Source organism: Podarcis bocagei (assembly GCF_964188305.1).
Source record: "Podarcis bocagei genome assembly, chromosome: 2".
In the NCBI taxonomy this organism is placed as follows: Eukaryota; Metazoa; Chordata; class Lepidosauria; order Squamata; family Lacertidae; genus Podarcis; species Podarcis bocagei.
This window is the reverse complement of record NC_138126.1, coordinates 68,824,266-68,845,680: the sequence shown is the minus strand read 5'-3', so window position 1 is coordinate 68,845,680 and position 21,415 is coordinate 68,824,266. Positions and strand designations below refer to the sequence as shown.

Below are 21,415 nucleotides of genomic sequence, written 5' to 3'. Positions count from 1 at the left end.
GTGTTGCAAAATTCCTGTCTGCAGGAACCTGTGTGTTCCTTTACGCTTCTTGTTTTCCTTTTTCTCCTCAATCTCAGCTACAGCACTAGAAGTGTGCTTGACTAGGACTAGGGTTCAGCTCATCCACAAAGCACACCCCCAAAATATGGCCAGTGGTACAATTAGGTAATTTTAGACTCTGGAGTGAATGGTTTTACCAGAAGGAAAAAGATTCCCCTTTCATTAAAAATATGAATTACAGCGGTACCTCAGGTTAAGAACTTAATTTGTTCCGGAGGTCCGTTAACCTGAAACTGTTCTTAACCTGAGGTACCACTTTAGCTAATGGGGCCCATCACGCCGCCACCGCACTATTTCTGTTCTCATCCTGAAGCAGAGTTCTTACCCAAGGTACTATTTCTGGGTTAGCAGAGTCTGTAACCTGAAGCGTCTGTAACTCGAGGTACCACTGTACTCCGCTGACTTTAAAAATGCAGTAACCCAGCCCTGTTGCTGTGTCTGAGGCCCCTCCTGCCCATTCTGCTGAATGGGGTCCTGCCCTGCACCATACTTTACCCACCTCATTTAAGCCCAGATCTCCTCTCTTATGAGAGCAGGATCAGATTTAAATGATCCTGTTAGATTTACTGTGACTCCAGACCTTCCAAGTGTCTCCAAGTGACCTTCCTGATTTAGAGAAGCTGTCCCATTTTCTGATTTGATCCCGGAATGTCCCACTTTTCCTTAGGATGTCCCTATTTTCATTGGAGGGTATGGCATCATCCAACCCCCGAGCCACCTGAAGGCAATTCTGTATAGGGAAGCTTTTAAAATGTTTAATGTTTTAAGTTTTTATATATGCTGGAAGCTGCCCAGAGTGGCTGGGGCAACCCAGGAAGATGTGTGGGGTATAAATAATAAAATTATCATTATGGAGTGGGGCGCCCCTATTTTCATCAGATAAGTGTTGGAGGGTATGTGACTCCATTGGGTGGTTTCCCGGTAACTTGTCCTGGCAGCACAAGGATTACTGCTTCCTCCGCCTCCCACTGTAGCCACCCAGTGCCCTCCCCACATCTGCTCTGGAAACCTGCAAGTGGTGGTGAGGGAACTGTGCAAGAAGAAATCTTTGTGCTGACGAAACTGTGCACTTAGTGCCATGTTGCATACAACCCATTTTATTTATTTTACGCAACATAGTTTATTGTTTCTTGTGGGTGTCTTGTGTGAGTTCATAACTGTGCTAATAGACTTTTCTGATTTTGTGACTTCACTGCGAGTTGCTGTGTGCACTGCCAAACAAAAAAGGGGCATACCAATCTCCGGAGTCCTGGCGAGGGCTCCTCTGAGGGAATGTTTTCCCATGGGTTCTCACACACATAGAAGACTAGAACCTTTCCCCCTGATGTTCTGGGTTCCCTATTTCTTTAATTAAAAAAACCCCATGTAGGGCATTTTCATTTATGTGGTAGAAGTATCTAGTTGGCATGTGAACCTCCACCTACTATCAGGAAGGGTCACCAAGAAACAGGCTTAATGCTGTTAAGTTCTTATTTCATATAAAAAAGGGTTATTCACTTTGCAGACCCAGAAAGAGGGACTGTTTATCAATTAACACAGTGGTTTTCAACCAGTGTGCTGTGGCGCACCCTGGGGTGCCATGAATGATGGTCAGGGGTGCCGCAGGCAACACTGGCCTCTGTCCCTCTTTCCTTCCCTCCCTCCTCTGATGCCCTCTTGTGTCTCTGCCTTCCAAAGGCTTGTGTGGCTGTTTGTTATAGTGAGGCATCAGGCATAAGCCTGCATTTTATTAATGTTTGATCAGGTTCCTAAATTAAATGGGCTTAGATTTTCAAAAGTTTCATGCCAGGCAGAAGGCCAGCTGCTTAGAGAACCTTGGCAATGTTTTCCTCCTAGACAAGGGGCCCCTTGATTTATAGCAGAAAACAATTCTCAAAGTCGTAAAAGCTGGAATTACAGACTGAGAGTGAAGACACTGACCCTACATATTACAGAAGATAAAAAAAGCAGAGATAAACATAATTAGGAATGAGTAAATAGTAAAATAATACCAATGTGCCTCCCAGTAAAATGAGCCAGATCTTCTTTCTAAGGTTAAAAGGCCAAGACCAAATGGAGAAGCATCTAGCTGGAAGAGAGCATTTTTGGGAAGTCTTTTTAAAGCTGTTTCTTTCTTAAACTGAGAGAGTTAGAGGGCAATAAATGTTGGGAAAAGCAGCTGGCTGAAGGGGGTGTGTGTAAACTGAAGAGGCTTCTTTTGAAGCGGCTTTTTTACTGAGTTCCTTTTCTACTTTACAAAGGCCTTATTCCTTTTAAAAGGCTACCTATGTTATGTATTAAATATATTTGCTTAAATGTAATTATGCAAAGGATTTAAGAAATGCTAGATTCTTATTTCATATAGTTGTAAGAGTTGTATTTATCCTGAAATTAAGTCAGCCACCAGCCTAGCCCCCCTGCCAGACAGGAAGACGCCATCCAAGCAGTCCTGATATATAGCTGTCAGGCATTTGTTTAGAAACCTTCAAATGAAGGAGATCTTTCAATGTTGATGTGAAACTCAAGATCCTTGACATATGTTTAAAATAAAAATTTAAGATTAACCATTTGTTTTAGAAGGCAATAGGGCAAGGAGGGCAAGAGGTGAGCTGGTAATTAAGATTCCTTGTTGAGACACATGTAAGATATATTACTACTTATTTGTCATTTATAGATGTAACAATATATAGCTCTTTGTGTTCCATATAAGGACAGGAGGATATGGGTGTATCTTTTAGGATTGGTTATAGCAATCAGCCAATAGGAAATCCAACCAGGCTGATTGGACAGAGGCAGCCACAGGAGGAGCAAAGGGGGCTGGATTAAGGGAATATAAGTGCTGGCCATAATGGCAGGAGGCCAGGCCAGAGCTTGGTAACCATATACCACTGTGCCTCTCATTTATTTGTCTGACAAATAAATTATTATTTTAATTTCTCTATTGCTGCGTTGAATATTTCATTCCAGCTAAGCGTTAACCACAAGCAGGGTGCTACAATAGGAGCCCTGGCTACAAATTCCCCAGGCAAATAGGGGAATCCTCTTCCTAGGCCCCTGTGGGGCAGTGTGAGGAAGCACCTCTCTTTGGGGCAGGCCGGCGGGGGCTCAGATACAAGGAGCGGTAGTGGCCTCTGTCTGGAGGACTCCCAAGGAGAAGGGAGAGGAGAGGAAGCTGAGGGAACACTCCACAAGGGAGGGTGTTTGAAAAAGGGTGTGGGGCTGCAGGCTCTGCAAGCAAGCGGTGAGCTAACTGGGCTCCTGAGCCCCACAGGGGTGCCACAGAAAGAAATTAGTTGGCCAAGGGAGCCATGGATTCAAAAGGGTTGAAAACCTCTGGGTTAACAGGTAAATGCAATTTCATGGGAAAATGAAAGTAACCGCATAACAAACAAAAGGGTGGAGCACGAACTCATAATAATTACAGACAATGTTTAACTCCATACTACCCATTATTATAGTTGCCTTCATGTGCTGCTTCTGAGAATGAGAACTTTGTGTAAAACGCGTGCTTGCTGCTATGGGGTTCTGTGCGCGCACGCATGTCTATAGCATATATATTTTGAAAAGTTGTTGTTTTGTCTGTTCTCTATGCATTTGGACACTGCGTAAGACATCACAACTAAATTTTGCATGATGGTGCCTGAGATCAATGAGCAGTTTTTTTGTCTATGTTTGGATACAACCGGACACCATTTTTAGGGTTGCCATCTTTCAAAAAGTAAAAAACCAGGACACCCTGAGAGTTGTTAAGCTTTTCTTTAAAGGTAAAGGTACCTGAAGGCCAGTCGTGTCCAACTCTAGGGTTGTGCGCTCATCTCACTCTAGAGGCCAGGAGCCAGCGCCGTCCGCAGACACTTCCGGGTCACTTGGCCAGCGTGACGAAGCTGCTCTGGCGAGCCAGCACCAGCGCAGCACACGGAAACGCCGTTTACCTTCCCGCTATAAAGCGGTACCTATTTATCTACTTGCACTTAGGGGTGCTTTCGAACTGCTAGGTGGGCAGGAGCTGGGACCGAACAACGGGAGCTCACCCCGCCGCGGGGATTTGAACCGCTGACCATACGATCGGCAAGTCCTAGGCACTGCGGTTTTACCCACAGCGCCACCTGCGTCCCTGAGCTTTTCTTTACAAAACGCCAAAAACCCCCACAATTTTTTTGATTGACAAAACACCACCTTTCAGAAATTCCACCAGTTCCGCCTTTGAAATCCCAGTAATGTCCGGAAAATCTGGACATGTGGCACCCCTAACCATTTTGAAACATGATGGTATAACTTAACTTTTCAAAACTGTACTGATTGCAGGGTTTCTTATAATTCCTGAGCAATGCATGTGACCTACACACACACCTCTAGAGGAATTGATTTTGTTGAATTCCCTTGGGATCACCTGCTGTGCAATCATGCACATCCCATAATGGTCCAGTCAAGGCTTCTAGTACAACTCTTGCTGCTTGAGTCTCTGTGCCTGTTTGCTACATTTTTTAAATGAGTCACTGCTTTTGCAATGCAGCTGTATTGAGAGAATGTTACGATATTCTTGCAGAACACAAGAAGGTAATGGAGATGCAGAAGAGCAGCTGGACCCTGCCACATATGCTAACAATCATTCTCCATTTCCTGGCCTCTGTTCATGCCTCTGGGGCTGCAGTCCAGTAAACACTTCCCTGGGAGCATGTCCCATGGAACTAAATAGGACTTAGTTCTGAACAGAGATGCATAATAGTGCATTGTTACTGACTGTTTCCTCTTTTAGGACAGGTGTCTGGTTTTGACACAGGGTGTGTTCCTAACCTCAGTTGCAGATGGAAAGATGACCCAAAGGGAGGGACAAGAGTAGAAGAAGTATTCCTTTGTCTGAATTTCTGGCTGCTTGCAAAGTAGGCTTCATATACTTTCCCTCCATGACATGTATCCCTGGAGGATCCCTGGAAAATCCATGTATTCACCATCAAATCTAACGTGCACCTCAATTTTCAGAGCCTTGAAATAAAAAAAAGTATTTGCTGGCAAATGTAAATGTGCCATGGAATCTAATGTGCACCTTAATTTTCACAACGTAATTTGGCCAAAAAAGGTGAGCATTAGATTCGTTGTTATTGTGACTTTTTATATTGGATCAGATCGTTGCTATTAATGTTTGATGTTTTGTTATGTTTTTATATGTTTTGGAAGCTGCCCAAAGTTGCTGGGGCAACCCAGCCAGATGGGTGGGGTATAAATAAATTACTACTACTACTTCTACTATGATGCAACCTTGTTAATGCATATTCCTCAATGGAAACTTGGAAGATGAATGTTACATCAGCATCAGTTCATGTAAGTAGGTTAAAGGGTAGTTTTCCTTCAGACCTTTCTCCAATATATAAAGCTCACTGGACTGTTTTGTTATGGCCATTGGCATATAAAATATTATAATATATAACAGGTTTTATGTACAAATTAACTGCAGGTGTGACACAAGTATTACTTGGACTTGGGCAGTTTACTACTACTTTTTTTTTATAAATTTTTATTTGGTTTTCTGCTTTTATAAAGACAAAACACACACAAAGAAAAGACACAAAACAAAAACATGTATAAAATCAGCAAATCCCCATTTCATAACCTTGTTTCCTGACTTCCCCCCACCCCCCCTCGTGCATCCCAGTTCCCAAGAAAATCCAAATTCGAGATTCTCAGCCTGGGTTTCTCACGTCCGAGGCTTTCAAGTCAATTTCAGTCCCTCTCCGCCTGTCTTGTTGGTAGTCCTTTATGTCAGTCGTCGAGTCTGGAAAAAGTTCTTTCACCATCAAAGTGTATTCTCTTCCCACAAGGAGATTTGAAAGTAACTGCTGAAAAATTTCCACAAAGCCTGTATCATCAAAATCAGAGTCCAAACGGAGGCCCCAGTCATATTTCTTTATTTTAAGTTCCTGTATTCCATATTGCCCCGGGACCTCCTCCTTCTTCTTCTGTGTCTTTCGCAGACTTGTGGTTGATGAGTTCCCAGCATCTCCTTGCTTGTGTTCCACAGATGTCAGCTTTTGGTTGTTGCTTCCCAAGGTTGCTTCTTCTTTTTCTTGTTGTTTAGTCTCTTCCACCTCTGTAGCTATTGTTTCCCATTCAGCTGTGGATTCTTTCTCATTCAGGTCCTCAATACAAAGAGCAGAGTTGCCTGTTCCCAAGGTCATAGTCACAAGTTGTTTATTCATGGCCAAACTCTGCTCTTGTAAAGTTCCCACCAATTGAAACATCCTTTCGATTTCCATTAACAACTTTCCTTCCACAGCCATTGTATCCATTGTAATTTCACAGAATTCCCCCTAGGGGGAATCTGGTTACTTATTAGTCTTTTCTCCAACAGTCCTTTAACAGATTATTGTTACTTTGTTTCCAACAATTTTAGCTCAATTATAACTCGTCTTAGTCCAGAGGGATCTTGAATAGTGATTTTTTCACTTTAAACCGCCCGTTTGACAGCTTTGACAGCTGTCAAACTCCGCAGCTCTTACACAGGCACAAAGGCAGGACTTTCCCGAGCCCGGGAGGGGGGGTTGTTTAAAACAAAAAGAAGGTTTCCAAAACTCCACTCTCCAGCCCAAAATTTCCTTTAGCCAAATCTTGAAAGTTAATGTCCTTTTTGACTCACCCCACCAAGGGTAGGCTCTCCAGCTTAGCTCTTATGTCGTTGCTTAGATCGTCTGCAAGGGGGGGGTGCGGACTTCCTTTTAGCACACCCCCCGGTCGTCTCCAATTCAGGGTAAATTTTTAAAGTCCCAATCCGTCTTACTCACGGGTGATTCTTTCAGTCCAAATTTTCAAGGAAGGAAGTCAGCGCTCTCTGGTCATGGCTCGCGGCTTCGCTCCACCGAGGTAGCGATCGACTCTCAGTGCCACGCCACCCCCGTATCCTCTCCGCAGCCTTTAAAAAGGCTCTTCGTGGATCAGGGGGGGCGCTTAAGGCACCCGCCGAGTCTTCAGTCCGCAGGCATCCGCGCCTGCGGTTTTTAAGGGTCCCCGCGTCGCCAGCGCGGCAAAGACCCGTCCTCGGTAGAGCCGATTCCCTCCGCAGCTCGGAGGGAATCCGCCATTTCCAGATCGCGTCAACCCGGAAGTCCGGCAGTTTACTACTACTACTACTACTACTACTACTACTAATAATTTATTATTTGTACCCCGCCCATCTGGCTGGGTTTCCCCAGCCACTCTGGGCGGCTTCCATAAAAACCAAAAAACACTAAAATATCATACATTAAAAACTTCCCTGAACAGGGCTGCCTTAAGATGTCTTCTGAATGTCAGGTAGTTGTTTATCGTTTTGACATCTGATGGGAGGGCGTTCCACAGGGCGGGTGCCACTACCGAAAAGGCCCTCTGCCTGGTTCCCTGTAGCTTTGCTTCTCGCAATGAGGGAACCGCCAGAAGGCCCTCTAGGACACACTATTCAAGCGGTCTCTTCTGAACTGAGCTGCTTCTCAAATACTTCTTCTCCAATCCAACCCCACAAGCAGCCCATTCAAGGCATTTCCTATTAAGGAAAAGACTGTGGCTTCTTCTTTTCCATCTGATCAGTCGTCCTCCAGATGGAACTCCAGCTCCCATCAGCCTCAGGCAGCATAGCCAATGATCAGGGATGATGGGAGTTGTAGTTCAGCAATGATCAGAGATGATGGGAGTTGTAGTTCAGCAAGGTCTGAAACGCCACAGGCCTCACTCCTGCCTCATAGGATAGTCACTTCTCTCTCAGGCAGACCACCATACTTATACGGAAGAAGAGAGAGCACAGCAATCAAAACATGGAAAGAAGAAAGAAGAGGTCGATAGCCATCTTCCCACTCTGAAAACTGGTTGGAAGTGCTGTCCATGTAACCTTCTGTTGACAATTTGTGGACTGTCTTCTTCAGCTGCTTAATATATGCCTGGGAAGATCACAGATGATCATTTGGGGGGGGTTGTTGGGAATGGGCTGTAGCTCAGTGGTTAAGCACCTGATTTGCTTGCAAAAGGTCACAGGTTCAATCCCCAGGATCTCCAAGTCAGGCCAGAGGGGACTCCTGCCTGAAACCCCGGACAGCCACTGCTCTGTCACCAATGCTGAGCTAGAAAGATAGACCAGTGTTCTGACTTCCTATGCAAAGTTGATGATCAAGGCTACTATCACTTTAAAGTACAGGTCACAGCACAAAGAGATGGTTAACTGCAACCCAAGAATGCGTGAAAAGCCCCCACCAAACGCCCTCTTATTCCCACACAATTATGCCCAGTGTTTCCTCTTCCTTGTACATTGTTCTAGCCTGCTGATCAGGTTCTGCTTCCTTACATTTTATATAACTTGTTGCTTAGGATGGCCACTTAATGCACCACCATAAAACCCAAGAGGATTCAAACTGAGGAGCCATTACTATAATGTAAATAGAAGTACAGTATATCTCAGCATGGTGCTTGTGTGCCTGCTTAGTCTCTTGTCCCCACACCAACTGTTGCCGGCCACATTCTAGTAACCTGCTCTCCTGCCTTTGGGTTTTATCCCCTCAGGTTAAGGTGACCTGGTCTGGTTGTCAAGATGAAGAGTCACAGAGTAGACCCCTGAAACTGATGAACATGACTTATGACCCAAGTTAAGTCATGCCCATCAGTTTCATGGGTCTACACTCTGTGACTCTTCATCTTGACTACCAGACTTGGACCAGACATCCCTTAAAAGAGAAGACTTATTCAAGCAGAGGAAATGGCCTCTTTAAAGTCGAATATGTGGCCACCCAATGGATGTAGTGCCGTTCTCTGAACAGTGCAATATGTTCAATCCAGGTCTGGGGTGAGGAAGCCAGGGCTCAGCCCCGATCTTCCAAGATGGCAAGGTATCTCCCAGCCTTCCTCTCCATCGGAGATCAGACTGCAAGAACAGAGTGCGTGTTGTCCTGTGGCAGGCGGAGGAATTCCACACCCCGATATAATGTGTCTCTGCAATATCCTGGCAGTGCACAGCAGCATTCTTATTGAACACATCCCCACAGGATTCTGGTGTGCTGCACCAAGACAATCGCTTCCTTATCTTCTCACTCTTGGGAGAAACAAAAATAAATGACAGGAAAGGCTGAGGCCTACCAGAGCCCACAGGCCTGAAATGGCAAAGCAGCAGCTGAACAGCTCCACCTGAGCAGATTAACGCTGGCTAGGATCCCAAAGTCAAAACCTTCTCCACTCGGAGGGTATTTGTCTCTTCTTTTGAGTAAGTGCCAAGGGGTGGTGGTGTAAGTTTCCAACCTCAATTCTTGCACATGTGCAAGAAGCACGGGATTTAGGTTACTGCGTGGTGAGACAAAGCTTTTGAATAGCCCTCTCTGTGATGTGCGGGGAAGCTGCCTTCTACAGAGCCAAATCATTGGTCAGTATTGTATATAGACAGGTGTCTTTCTAAATCCTACCTGGAGATGCTGGGGATTGTTGAACCCGAGACATTTAGTGTGGACACTGTATTCTTTGTGCTACACTGTTAAAACCTTTTTATGTGCACTGGGCAATTTAGATTGTGATAGTTTTAGCTGGTTTTATGTTTCACCTCTCTTAATTTTATCATATTTTTGGTTTGTATTATAATATAATGCATTTGTAGTTTTAAATTTATTTCCATGCCACCGTAAAATCTATTATTGGACTCGGTGCAGTTTATAATTTTTAATATAAATAAATAAAATACTATTCTGAAGAAACCTTAGATAGTTATCGAATGTTGCTTGCTTCTGTTCAAAGGAGCCGTTTAAGTGAATTCATATTTCCCAAACCAATAGACAAACCCAAATGCAGCTGAAATAAATTAAAAAATTAAAAATTTGTCCAGTAGCACCTTAGAGACTGACTAAGTTTGTTCTGGGTATAAGCTTTCATGTGCATGCACAATTCAGACTTCTCCAAATTTTGGCATGCAGTTGTCCAACCAAACAACATCTATTAGGGGGAAGTGTGCATATATTTGTGAAAATAATATACAAAAATTGGGGGAAATTCCTAGCAAAAATGTGTAGATTAGGAAACATGCACATACAAATGTGTGTTGATTTCCACGCTGACTTTTAAAAAGAACATTCACAAACCAATGTGGAAAGCTGATTTTAAGATTGAAAAATTGGGAAACTGAGATTTGTCTAGCTTAGTGTAGGGACGGAATACTTTAAGATGATATTCATGGTGTGAAATTTGTCAGAAGCTGTCACTCAGATTTGCTTGGTGTAAGTTCTCCTAACTATGGATAGTAGTAATTTGAGGGCATGGTATGTTCCCATTCTAGTTCTTTCCATATCTCTGAAAGTAATCTCCCAAACCCTGTCCCTCCTGCTCACTGCAATTTTAAAATGTAGTGCAAACTGGAGAAAAGTTGCTGTCACAGCTCTGACTGGCTTGATAGGAAATTGTTTGACTTTGCTTATAAGGGGATTAACGTACTTTGCAATACAGTTAAGCATATTTATTGAGTAGAGACAGGTGCACGCTGCAACAAAAAAGAAAAAAAGAAAGGAAGAAAAGAGCAACAGTCACAGATGTTCTTTAGTAAACCTTCCCACAGAATTCAAACATATAGAATAACATGTTTGTCTTCTGAGATCTCTTTTTCCCTGAGAAATGAGCAAAAATGTGTGTCAAGAAAGGAATGTTTATGGACAGTGAAAGCTTATGAATATTTACTTGCAGAAAGATTAAGTTATATGCTGGGGTTTGCCCCATCATTTTGGCAAGGCTTCATTTGAGCCAAGCTCATCAGGCTTCAGCCCTAGAAAAATGTGCTCATTGTGCCATATTGAAAGCAAGGGCACTTCTGAGCATGGGCAAAGCGTGTTTTCTTTGCCAGTCTGTAACAATGGCCCATCCCTTCTGTGAACAGAAGACAGAGTTTTGTGATCAGTGGCTTGAGAACGCACATACAGTATCTCTTAGAAATTAACAACGACACATTATGAAATCTGTTGTTATAGCAATCTGACCGAATCAGGAAGCAGAAACAGTCACACCTGACCGTGGCAATCAGAGACAGACTTATTCAAACAACATGATTCAAAAGTGAATTCATCTTGCTTGGTCATGTAAAATGAAATGCTGTATTTTGTGGTAGATAACTGACCACTGAAAGAAAAGGCAGCACAGCTTTTTTCATTCAAGCTACTCTGTAACTTATATAGACAAACTGTGCAATCCTACACATGTTCAGTGGGACTTACTCCCAGGTAAGTGTGTTCTGTATGCTGTTGTATATTATGCAGCTTTAATGGTCTATTCCAGGGTTGGGAACCTGTAGTGCAAGGATTGTATGTAGCCCTCAGCCTAATTTCATGTGGATAACCAAAGGCGGTGTGTGTGGAGGTAAGGCATGAGCATAGCCAAGGGAGGGCAGAGGGGCAGCTGTCCACCCCCCCCCAGCAAGTGAATCAATAAAAATACTTAACTAACTGAGGTTCTGCCCCTACTCACATGAAGCCTGACCCCTCCCCAACATAAATCCTGGCTATGTCCACGGGGTAAGGAGTGGCAGATAGAAAGGCAGGTGGCACTGTGTACTTTGAGTTTGGTGCCCACCTACTGCCAGCATATGCCCCCAAATTTATTCTCAAGGCAGCTCTTGGAAGAAAAAAAGGTCCCCAACATCAGAGAATATATTAAAATTCAGAGGACAAGGATGTAAACATTAATCAGAATATGCCAGTTCCTGAACAGCCAGCATAAATGTTCCAGCAAAGCTGTGGGCTGTTTTGTGGCAGTGGTTTTTTTAACAGGAAATTGCCAGTATCAACATTTTATCATACATTTCGCCATCAAACACGCACGCACACACACACACACAAGCATGAGAACAAGAGGCTATTTACAAGAATGAAGACATTGTCCTGATTTCGGATTTTGAGAAGCTTGAAATGTACACCAGAGCTTCAGGGTAGCTGCCTGATCTCTCACTTGAATTTAACAGCACACAACTGGAACGCATAAAAGTACCCCAAACCTGTCTTTATACAATGCTGGATAGACCCTCACCTCTAACCCAGAGACAGCACCCTGAATCTGCACGCTCCCATCCTATCTCCCAAACAAGCCTCACATTTGCTTTGACTTAAGCTGAAGATTGCCAAAACAACTGTCTTCTTTCTAGGACAATAATTGGAAAAGTGCTTTTATTTTCTTAAAAACAAAGTAGCAACGGAGAATATGAGTGGAGATTTCCGCTGCCTTTCATGGAATGCACTCCCTTTTAAAGACGTGGGATCTAGCACTTGCCAGGAGCGACCCTGGAGAATTACAGGCAGATGCTTTGGAAAGACCACACATAACTTTTTGTCGAGTTTTCAGAAACCCAGCCTATGACCCCGGCAACCAGAAGCGATTTAGGATACACGACCTACGTTTTAACCCCGGATCACTTGATCCAGAATTACTACCCCTACCCCACCCTACCCCACCCCAGGGTCTAGTGTCAGCCAACCTGCAGGAATAGAATAGAATAGAATAGAATAGAATAGAATAGAATAGAATAGAATAGAATAGAATAGATTCTTTATTGTCATTACACAAGTGCAACATTGTACAAAGTGCAACGAAATTGGATGCCATCCCTTAAAACATCAAAAGCAAAACAACAACAACAACCAAACAAACCACATTCCAGCCACACCCACACCACACCCATCAAACTCCCAGGTCACACTATCGAGTTACAGCATTCAAAAAGGCCACAGCTCTTGGATAGAAACTGTTTTTCAGTCTATTTGTCTTTGACTTGATGTTTCTATATCTCCTGCCAGAAGGCAGTAGTGCAAACAGACCGTGTCCCGGGTGAGATGAATCCTGCAGGATGTTATTTGCTTTCCTAAGACAACGGGAACCGTACAGTTCTTCCAAAGATGGGAGAGGATGACCAATAATCCTTTGGGCTGTGGTTATGACCTTCTGGAGCACCTTCCTCTCCCTAGCTGTACAACCGGAGAACCAAGCACAAATACAGTATGTAAGAATGCTCTCTATGGAGCCTCGGTAGAAGCACACCAGCAGTCTCTCACTCAGATTGTTCTTCTTTAAAAGTCTGAGGAAATAAATTCTCTGCTGGGCCTTCTTCACCAGAGCAGTGGTATGTGCGCTCCAAGTCATGCCCTGATCGATAGCTACTCCCAAAAACCTGAATTCCGCCACCCTCTCCACCCGTTCCCCGTTGATATACAAGGGCTGAATGTCTGCCTTTTTTTCCCTGTAATCCACCACCAATTCCTTGGTCTTAGCCGTATTAAGAGCCAGATTGTTCTCTCCACACCAAACACAGAGCCGCTCCACCTCGTCCCGATAGGCGGACTCATCCCCTCCTGAAATGAGCCCTACCACCGTAGTGTCATCAGCAAACTTGATGATTTTGTTGCTGGAATAGATGGCTGTACAGTCATACGTATAGAGAGTGTAGAGCAGGGGACTCAACACACAACCCTGTGGTGAGCCGGTGTTAAGGCTAAGGGCTGTGGACATGTGTGACCCTACTCTAACCCTCTGAGAACGTTCTGACAAAAAATCCAAAACCCAGAGACAGGTGGAGTTGGAGAGTCCAATCGCCTCTAGCTTGGACACCAGTCTATGGGGGAGGATAGTGTTAAAAGCAGAGCTAAAATCCACAAACAGCAGCCTCACATAACTCCCCGGCTGCTCCAGATGGGACAGAGCAGCATGGAGAGTGGTATTGATGGCGTCTTCTGTGGATCTATTTGCTCTGTATGCAAACTGGTAGTTGTCAAAAGTTGATGGAAGACAGGAAATAATGTGACGGCGCACCAGTTTCTCAAAACACTTCATGATGATTGGAGTCAGTGCAACTGGTCTATAGTCATTCAAACTACTGATTGTGGATTTTTTAGGCAGAGGGACAATAGTTGACGACTTCAGGCAGGGTGGGACAATAGACTGGTGTAAGGACTTATTGAAGATCTTAGTAAAGACCCTCGCCAGCTGATCCGCACAGCCCTTCAACACCTTTCCAGTGATGCCATCAGGTCCAGCCGCCTTCCTCGGATTCGCCATCCTCAAAACCTGTCTCACCTCATGTTCCTCTACCGTGAATGAGGGGCCCCTATGGGCTGGTGGCTGTAATACCGGCGTCTCAGGTGGCTCCTTCTCGAAGCGAGCAAAGAAGAGGACCATTCATTCCTGCATAAATACGTGCGGACTACTTTCCCTGCATCATCACCTATTTATTTATTTGTTTGTTTGTTATTATTATTATTATTATATTATTATTATTATTATTATTATTATTATTATTTGGTTACCGCGCTTCATCTGTAGATCTCAGGGGGCTCACAACATAGAACTACAAGATACAAAAAAAATTCATAATAAAAACAAGAACCAAAACAAACCACCACCCGAGGAAATCCTTTCTCCTCTGTGGCAGCTTTGCACACCCAACCTCCACCCTCCCACCCCCCAGGGAAAGGCCAGAGAGCGAGATCGTTCACACGTGACGCGAGTTTGAGCATGCCCCACGTGTACACGCCCGTCGAACAGCGGCAACCCGGGTCTACAGACACTTCACTGCCCCCTCCCCTCCCCTCCCCAGGTACGAAAATCCCCCACACTCCTTCCAGCCAATCGCGCGTTCCCAAAGTTGCCCCGCGCTCCCCTCCCTTTCAGATTATACTTCGGAAGAAATCTCTTTGTTTGGAAGCGGCTGGAGGGCAACGCGCCCCCCTTCCCAAAGGAAGGACTTTAGTGACCGCTGGGCTCCAGCTTGGCTCCTCGACTTGCTTCTTTTTTGCGCGCGGGGGGTGCGGGGCGGGCTCGTGTCTCTAACTTTTCCTCCCACGCAAGGAGCCTTTTCTCCGGGGCAGTCGAGCACGGTGACTCGGTTGCTAACTGCTCCTTCCTTCCTTCCTCTCTCTCTCTTTCTTGCAGGCTAAAAGTCTCTCTCCCCGCTCTGACCCGCTCACCGATTAGATGCGGGGTGTCTAGCGCGCCAGACCCGCTGCTCTTTCGTTCCCCTCCGGGTGCCTGTCAAAGGAAACCCGTCCAACAAAACTTCAACTCCCCTTAAAAAACTTCGCGCCCCCCGCCGCCGTTACCTTTCTTCCCGATTCGCAGCAGCCCATTTTGCTCCCCTTGCAGCCCATCCCTCTCAGAGCGCAGCGCGGGGAAAGCTCTCCGCGGAATCCCAGGGGTTAAGAGCCGCCGCCGCCGCGGGACGGGGAGGTCTCCCTCATCCCGCGCGCTGCCTCCTCCGACGACAAGACCCCGAAAGTGAACCTGACAACAGCCTGCATGAACTTCATGCGGAGACCGTCGCGCGCCGTAAGTCTCCGAAGAGATGCCCCTTCGAATGGTTCCCTTGCAAAAGAATGAGAAACTAGATAAAACTCCAGCTGCGGGAGAGTTAAGAGAAGCACCGGCGGTTGTTGATTATACGCGGCCGCAAGAGGGAGTCCGAGATGCAGGGGGCTACTCGACCTCCAAGGAACTTCTATCGCCAAAGAAGAAGAATCATTGAATCATCGAATCATTAAATTGTAGAGTTACATCTTGAGGATCATTCTAGTCCAGGCATAGGCAAACTTGGCCTCCAGATGTTTTGGGACTACAACTCCCATCATCCCTAGCTAACAGGACCAGTGGTCAGGGATGATGGAAATTGTAGTCCCAAAACATCTGGAGGGCCGAGTTTGCCTGTGCCTGTGCCTGTTATAGTCCAACCCACTGCAATGTAGGAATATACAGCTGTCCCATACGGGGATAGAAACAGCAACCACACTCTAAAATCATATCATATCATATCATATCATATCATATCATATCATATCAATTACATTTGTCAGTCACTTTATCTTGCCTGGGGCAACCCGAAGCAACTTACAGCCAAACAGCCAGACAGGCAGACAACAACAACAACCCTAGCATTAAAACTGAGAGGAAAAAGAAGTAGCTTTTAAAAATCCCACCCACTTCCCAGGGCATAGCTAGCTGCTCCAGCACCCAGAGTGGCGGGGCAGGGGCGATTCACCCAGAGGGGCAGTGCGGTGAGCTGCCCATGGAGTCCACCTGGCGGACGCAAGCCCCACGCTGCTGTTTCAGGCAGCGCAGTGGCCCGAGCCACTGCATCACTCCCAGGAGTGATGCGGTGGCTCGGGTGCACTGCAGGACAGGCCCCACATTAAGTGCCACCCCCCCCTTCGGTGAGCCATTTTGTCACCCCCTCAGGGATGACACCCAGGGCGGACGCACCCCCCGCACCCCCTTCCTACACCCCTGCCCACTTCTAAAAGACAAGTAGTTGCAATGAATTAATTTTATTAGTTTCTCTTTTTTTACCATGGCAGCTCAAAGAGACTTATAATATTTTAAGGAAAATACAAACACAAACATAGATACATTAAAACTGGCATAAAAAGAACAATCTAAAAAGACAATTCTATTTTTTTGATGTTAAAACCCATGCAAAAAAGAAAAGAAAAGCCACAAATAATATAAGTCATATGTATGCATGTAAACTAGGCCTATGTGTTTCATGGCTGGGTAGGGGTTTGGACACAGGTCTTCCCACACTTACTGTGACATTCGAACCATTACACCACACTGTCTGTGATTTCATAGAGTTGGAATGGCCAATCAAGTACAACTCTCTGCAATGCAGGAATATGCAGGTAGCCCATATGGGGATCAAACCTGCAACCCTGGCTTCATCAGCACCACATTCTAACCGAGTGAACTACTGGAGTTTCTTCTTCTTAGATTTGTATCCTGCCTTTCCTTAAAAGCCCAAGACGGTGATGTTGCGCTTTCTGCTTTTGGCCCCATTTTAAACAGGATATGAGTGGGTTGGTGGAATATATGCATTTGGAGTTGCATATGCCTGGCATCTTTTTTTAAACTGGGCCCTCAGCTGCAAAGCATGTACAGTTACAGCGCTATACTATGCATGTGTCTGCTCTAAAGGAAGTCCTGTTGAATTTAATGGAGCTTAATCCCTGGTAAGGGACACAGGTGGCGCTGTGGTCTAAACACAGAGGCTAGGGCTTGCCGATCAGAAGGTCGGTGGTTCGAATCCCTGTAACGGGGTGAGCTCCCGATGCTCAGTCCCTGCTCCTGCCAACCTAGCAGTTTGAAAGCACGCCCAAGTGCAAGTAGATAAATAGGTACTACCCCAGCGGGAAGGTAAACGGTGTTGCCGTGCGCTGCTCTGGTTCGCCAGAAGCAGCTTAGTCATGCTGGCCACATGACCCGGAAGCTGTACACCAGCTCCCTTGGCCAGTAAAGCGAGATGAGCGCCACAACCCCAGAGTCGTCCGCAACTGGACCTAACGGTCAGGGGTAGCTTTACCTTTTAATCCCAGGTAAAGAGCTCTAGGATTACAGCTATAGAATCCCAAGCATCTGCAGCCCAAACACACACAAATAGTGGCTGACACCCTTGCTCAAACCAGGCAACATTGCACAGGTACATACATTTCTTTTTCCCACTTGTGTGGTGTTTTCCGTCTGGATTTAAGGGCAGCGCTGCAGCGGGTTTTGTGGCATGTTGTGGTTTTGGCTGTTCCTCAGCCCTGCCGTCTCCTTTCCCTCAGAGCAGCCCAAGTATTAGCTGTAATACGATAACCTTTTTGGATATGTTGATAGGGCGGGCTTCCTGCTTTCTGGGCAGCAGCATGGCAGGGAGTGTTGTGGTTACAGACTTCAGTTACAGCACATGTTTGTTTTTAAAATGTTGCCATTTAAATCAGGGGCCCTGGGCGAGATTCGGTTACATCCCTTAAGACCCTTCCCTCAGTTAGAAGAATGGCAAATGCCTGGCTGGGAGGAATCCAGATAAATGGACACGTTTGTTGCCTCCTCCTTGGAAGGAAAAAAGTATCTGTTAAACTAGCTGGCTGTAAATAATTACAGGGGCATCCATATTTGCATGGTGCCTGGTGCCTGGGATACAGTATATCCTAGTGTGTAGCAAAGGGTCTTTGCTGAAGAGATCTAGTTCATTCAGCTGGCTGGCTGTATCCAAAGACATGCAAACTGGGAGCCTTTGGTGTCCATCCATAATATGGCTCTTGAGGCAAGTGCACTGCTTTTCAGGGATATTCTGAGCCTGTTCCTTCTCCTCCCACAAGAGGCAGCTGGACTAGATGGGCCTGATCCTGCAGACTTTTCTTAAGTTCTTAGGTTCTCCAAGACTTCTGGCACAATGCCGTCTGGGCCAGGGAGAGCAACAGACCTCCACTTTATTCTGCCTCTTCACACATGTCTTTGCCTGACTTGAGAGCAGGCTCTTCCAACAAAATGTTGCAGCGCTCCGGTTACCATCGCTCTTCGAGGATATCCCATTCCATTCACCTTCCCTGACACTCTTATTGCATGGTGTGGTTCCTTTCGTGTGGTGCAATGGTTAGAGTGTTAGGCTGGGACCTGGGAGAGTAGAGTTCTAATCCCCACTCAGCCAGGAAGATCACTGGACGACCTTGGACCAGTCAACATCTCTTAGCCTGCCCTACCTCACAGGGTTGTTGTGAGGTTGAAACGGGGAGGAGGAAGACCATGTCCACCACCTTGAGAGCCTTGGAAGATAAAGGTGGTATTTAAATGTGAACCATAACAACGGCCAATGACCAGTCCCACCACATTGACCATAATACAGCACCTGACTTCATTATTTATATATATGATTTGTGGGATGGCGGAAGGAGGAAGCCTCTTTCAGACTCAAGGTAAGTGGCTGACAGAGGAAACAGCTACTTCCTGTTGTTGTTGCTGCTGCCTCCTCCTTTCCTCTCCACCCCATCTTGGATCCTGCATCTGAGGGGCATTGGCGTGCCTCTTGAACTCCCCCAGCTTAACAAGCAGATATTTAAACTCAGGGCATGTCTTGTTAGCAGTGCCCCACAATTTCAGTCTGGCCTTGGTGTGCCAAACCTGAATAGCAGGAAGCAAACACAAAGCAAATATCCTGGAAAAGCCGCTGCAGCTTCTAGCATGACACTTGCTATGTATACTGCACAACCAGCTCTGGGCCTTTGAGCTCTACTGCTTAAAGCAAGGATGTCCAACCATTTTGGGCACATTTGAGAATCTAAGGAACTCTCATGGGCAGCACAAAATCGCCATGTCACATGCAGAGGAAAAACTAGTGATGGTCAAACAAAAAATGAATGAGACATAAACTAAAAAGCAAGACCCTCCCCACAAAAAATAAGGCAACCTGCTCCCAAGCAAACAATCCGCAAAGACACAAATACTCATTTTAAAAATAAATAAAAATAAAGATTGTAATCTGAGGGTGTTGTGGTGCTCATTGGCACCACCTTGGGAACCCCAGACCTAAACATACAAAGGATGTCAGATCAGAATTGCAAAAATAATGGGGAGCTCTTGTGTCTGAAGTAATACAAAGTAGAGTGGTACCTCGGGTTAAGTACTTAATTCGTTCTAGAGGTCCGCTCTTAACCTGAAACTGTTCTTAACCTGAAACACCACTTTAGCTAATGGGGCCTCCCACTGCTGCCGCGCCGCTGCCACGATTTCTGTTCTCATCCTGAAGCAAAGTTCTTAACCCGAGGTAATATTTCTGGGTTAGCGGAGTCTGTAACCTGAAGCGTATGTAACCTGAAGTGTATGTAACCCATGGTACCACTGTATCAGTTAGATGAATGGGTAATGTTTAGGCAAGACTGCCCAGACACCTTTACTGCTCATTTTAATGATCTTTAAGGGTTTTTAATTTTACAACTGTTTTCCTTAATAACTTTAATATTTCTAGTAAACCCCTTTTAGAAGTTTCATTATAATTAAGTGATATACAATTTCTGTTAGTTAAATAAAGTGCTGAAATAATGGCTTTGTGTGTGTTATTAACTACAGTATAGGAATGTGATGCCTTGCTCTATAATAAAATTGTAAGTCTGTCATCATGCTGCATTTTGCATGGCTGCCAACAGGCAACTCCAACATGATGACAGACTGGCAGGGAGGCAGGGAAGTGAGCAAGCAAGTAGTGTGGGAGGAAATTGGCCCAGGAGAGCTGCTTAAAGGGAGGGGGAGGCACTTCAGGAGGCACTTGGGCTCTCTGAAGTGCCTCTTAACCTCCTGTAAAAGGAGTTGGGTCAAGTTATGAGGGAGTGGGAGTGGTTTGGGACAACCTGAGAGGGGATGGGGAGTAGGTGGGTGGGGTATAAAGGGAGAAGGAGTTAGCTGGGTGCAGAGGAACGGGGCTTGGCAGGTAGGGGGATTGTCAAGCAGAGCAAGTGGGGTGGCAGCCCCAATAAAGAATGTAAGTGTATAATAACTACCAGAGTTCCACTTTGTCTCACAAAGTTCACAAGTATGGCAAGATGGAGACAGACATTTCAAGAGCACTTCAGTTAGGAGCAAGGTGTGGAAACAAGGCAAACTTGTGTTGCCAGTGTCACTTGTCACTTCAATGCTCAGTTGAATCTATGCTTTGGCTTGTGGAGATGGACTCCCCTAAGTAGATTCAAATCCCCGTGACACAGTGTGCTCCCATTGCTCTGTCCCAGCTCCTGCCAACCTAGCAGTTCGAAAGCACACCAGTGCAAGTAGATAGATAGGTACCACTGTGGCAGGAAGGTAAACAGTATTTCTGTGCATTCTGGTTTCCGTCATGGTGTTCTGTTGCGCCAGAAGTGATTTAGTCATGCTGGCTACATGACCCAGAAAGCTGTCTGCATACAGCCCTCGGCTCCCTCGGCCTGAAGTGAGATGAGCACCGCAATCCCATAGTTGCCTTTGACTGGACTTAACCGTCCAGGGGTCCTTTACCTTTTTACTTTTATATTCAGTAGCATAGATGCCCTTCAAAATACGAGTCCTCTGGCAGCCCCAAGCAATTTAGTTGTGCTGCAGTCACCTAGATGTGGCTGCCAGGCATTGGTGGAGCAGGTAGTGACACTGCAAACCTTCATGGGACCTGATTCTTATCCGTCAATCGAACTACTGTACTCTGCAATGTGTACAGCATGAGCAGCCTGAAGCTGCCAAACCAGCTGCCTGAGTACTGTACTCTGGAGTTTGGGGCCCCACCTGCTGGATAGAAAATGGAAGTACATTTCTATATGGGCTGGGGAAAGTTCCTTCCAAGCTGTTTTCTCTAGAATTGGAATCATTCGTTTCGCCCAGCTGTAACTGTCAAGCTGCTGCATTCCTGTACCTGTTGTGTGGTGTCTGGTTTTTTTCCAGAAGTGGTGACTTGCAGCAGGTTTTTTTCCTGACTTAGGATGCAATTGCAATGTCATGCTGCTCCCCGTGAACGAACGAAGCATCGCTGACGCATTTGAAGGGACAAGCGGGCCATGCTGACACAGGCGGTGTGATGTGTTACTCTATTGCTTACCACCTGGAAATGATTCAAAGGAAAGAGCCGGGGTCATGGGCACAGCGGTCAGGA

General features: G+C 45.6%; 1 protein-coding gene across 2 annotated transcripts in view; it reads right to left on the bottom strand.

Annotated features, from left to right (window-relative positions):
* Positions 1-15,370, bottom strand: part of CCDC69 (coiled-coil domain containing 69) — a 39,960-nt gene extending 24,590 nt beyond the window's left edge. Inside the window, exon 1 of one of the 2 annotated variants that reach the window (XM_081181148.1) lies at positions 15,099-15,370. In XM_081181148.1, the coding sequence (XP_081037274.1) occupies positions 15,099-15,146 (48 nt within the window). In that variant the 5' untranslated portion in view covers positions 15,147-15,370. The remainder of the gene's footprint in view (positions 1-15,098) is intronic. The other variant, XM_081181147.1, reaches the window with a different exon arrangement.
* Positions 15,371-21,415: the final 6,045 nt, after the last annotated feature.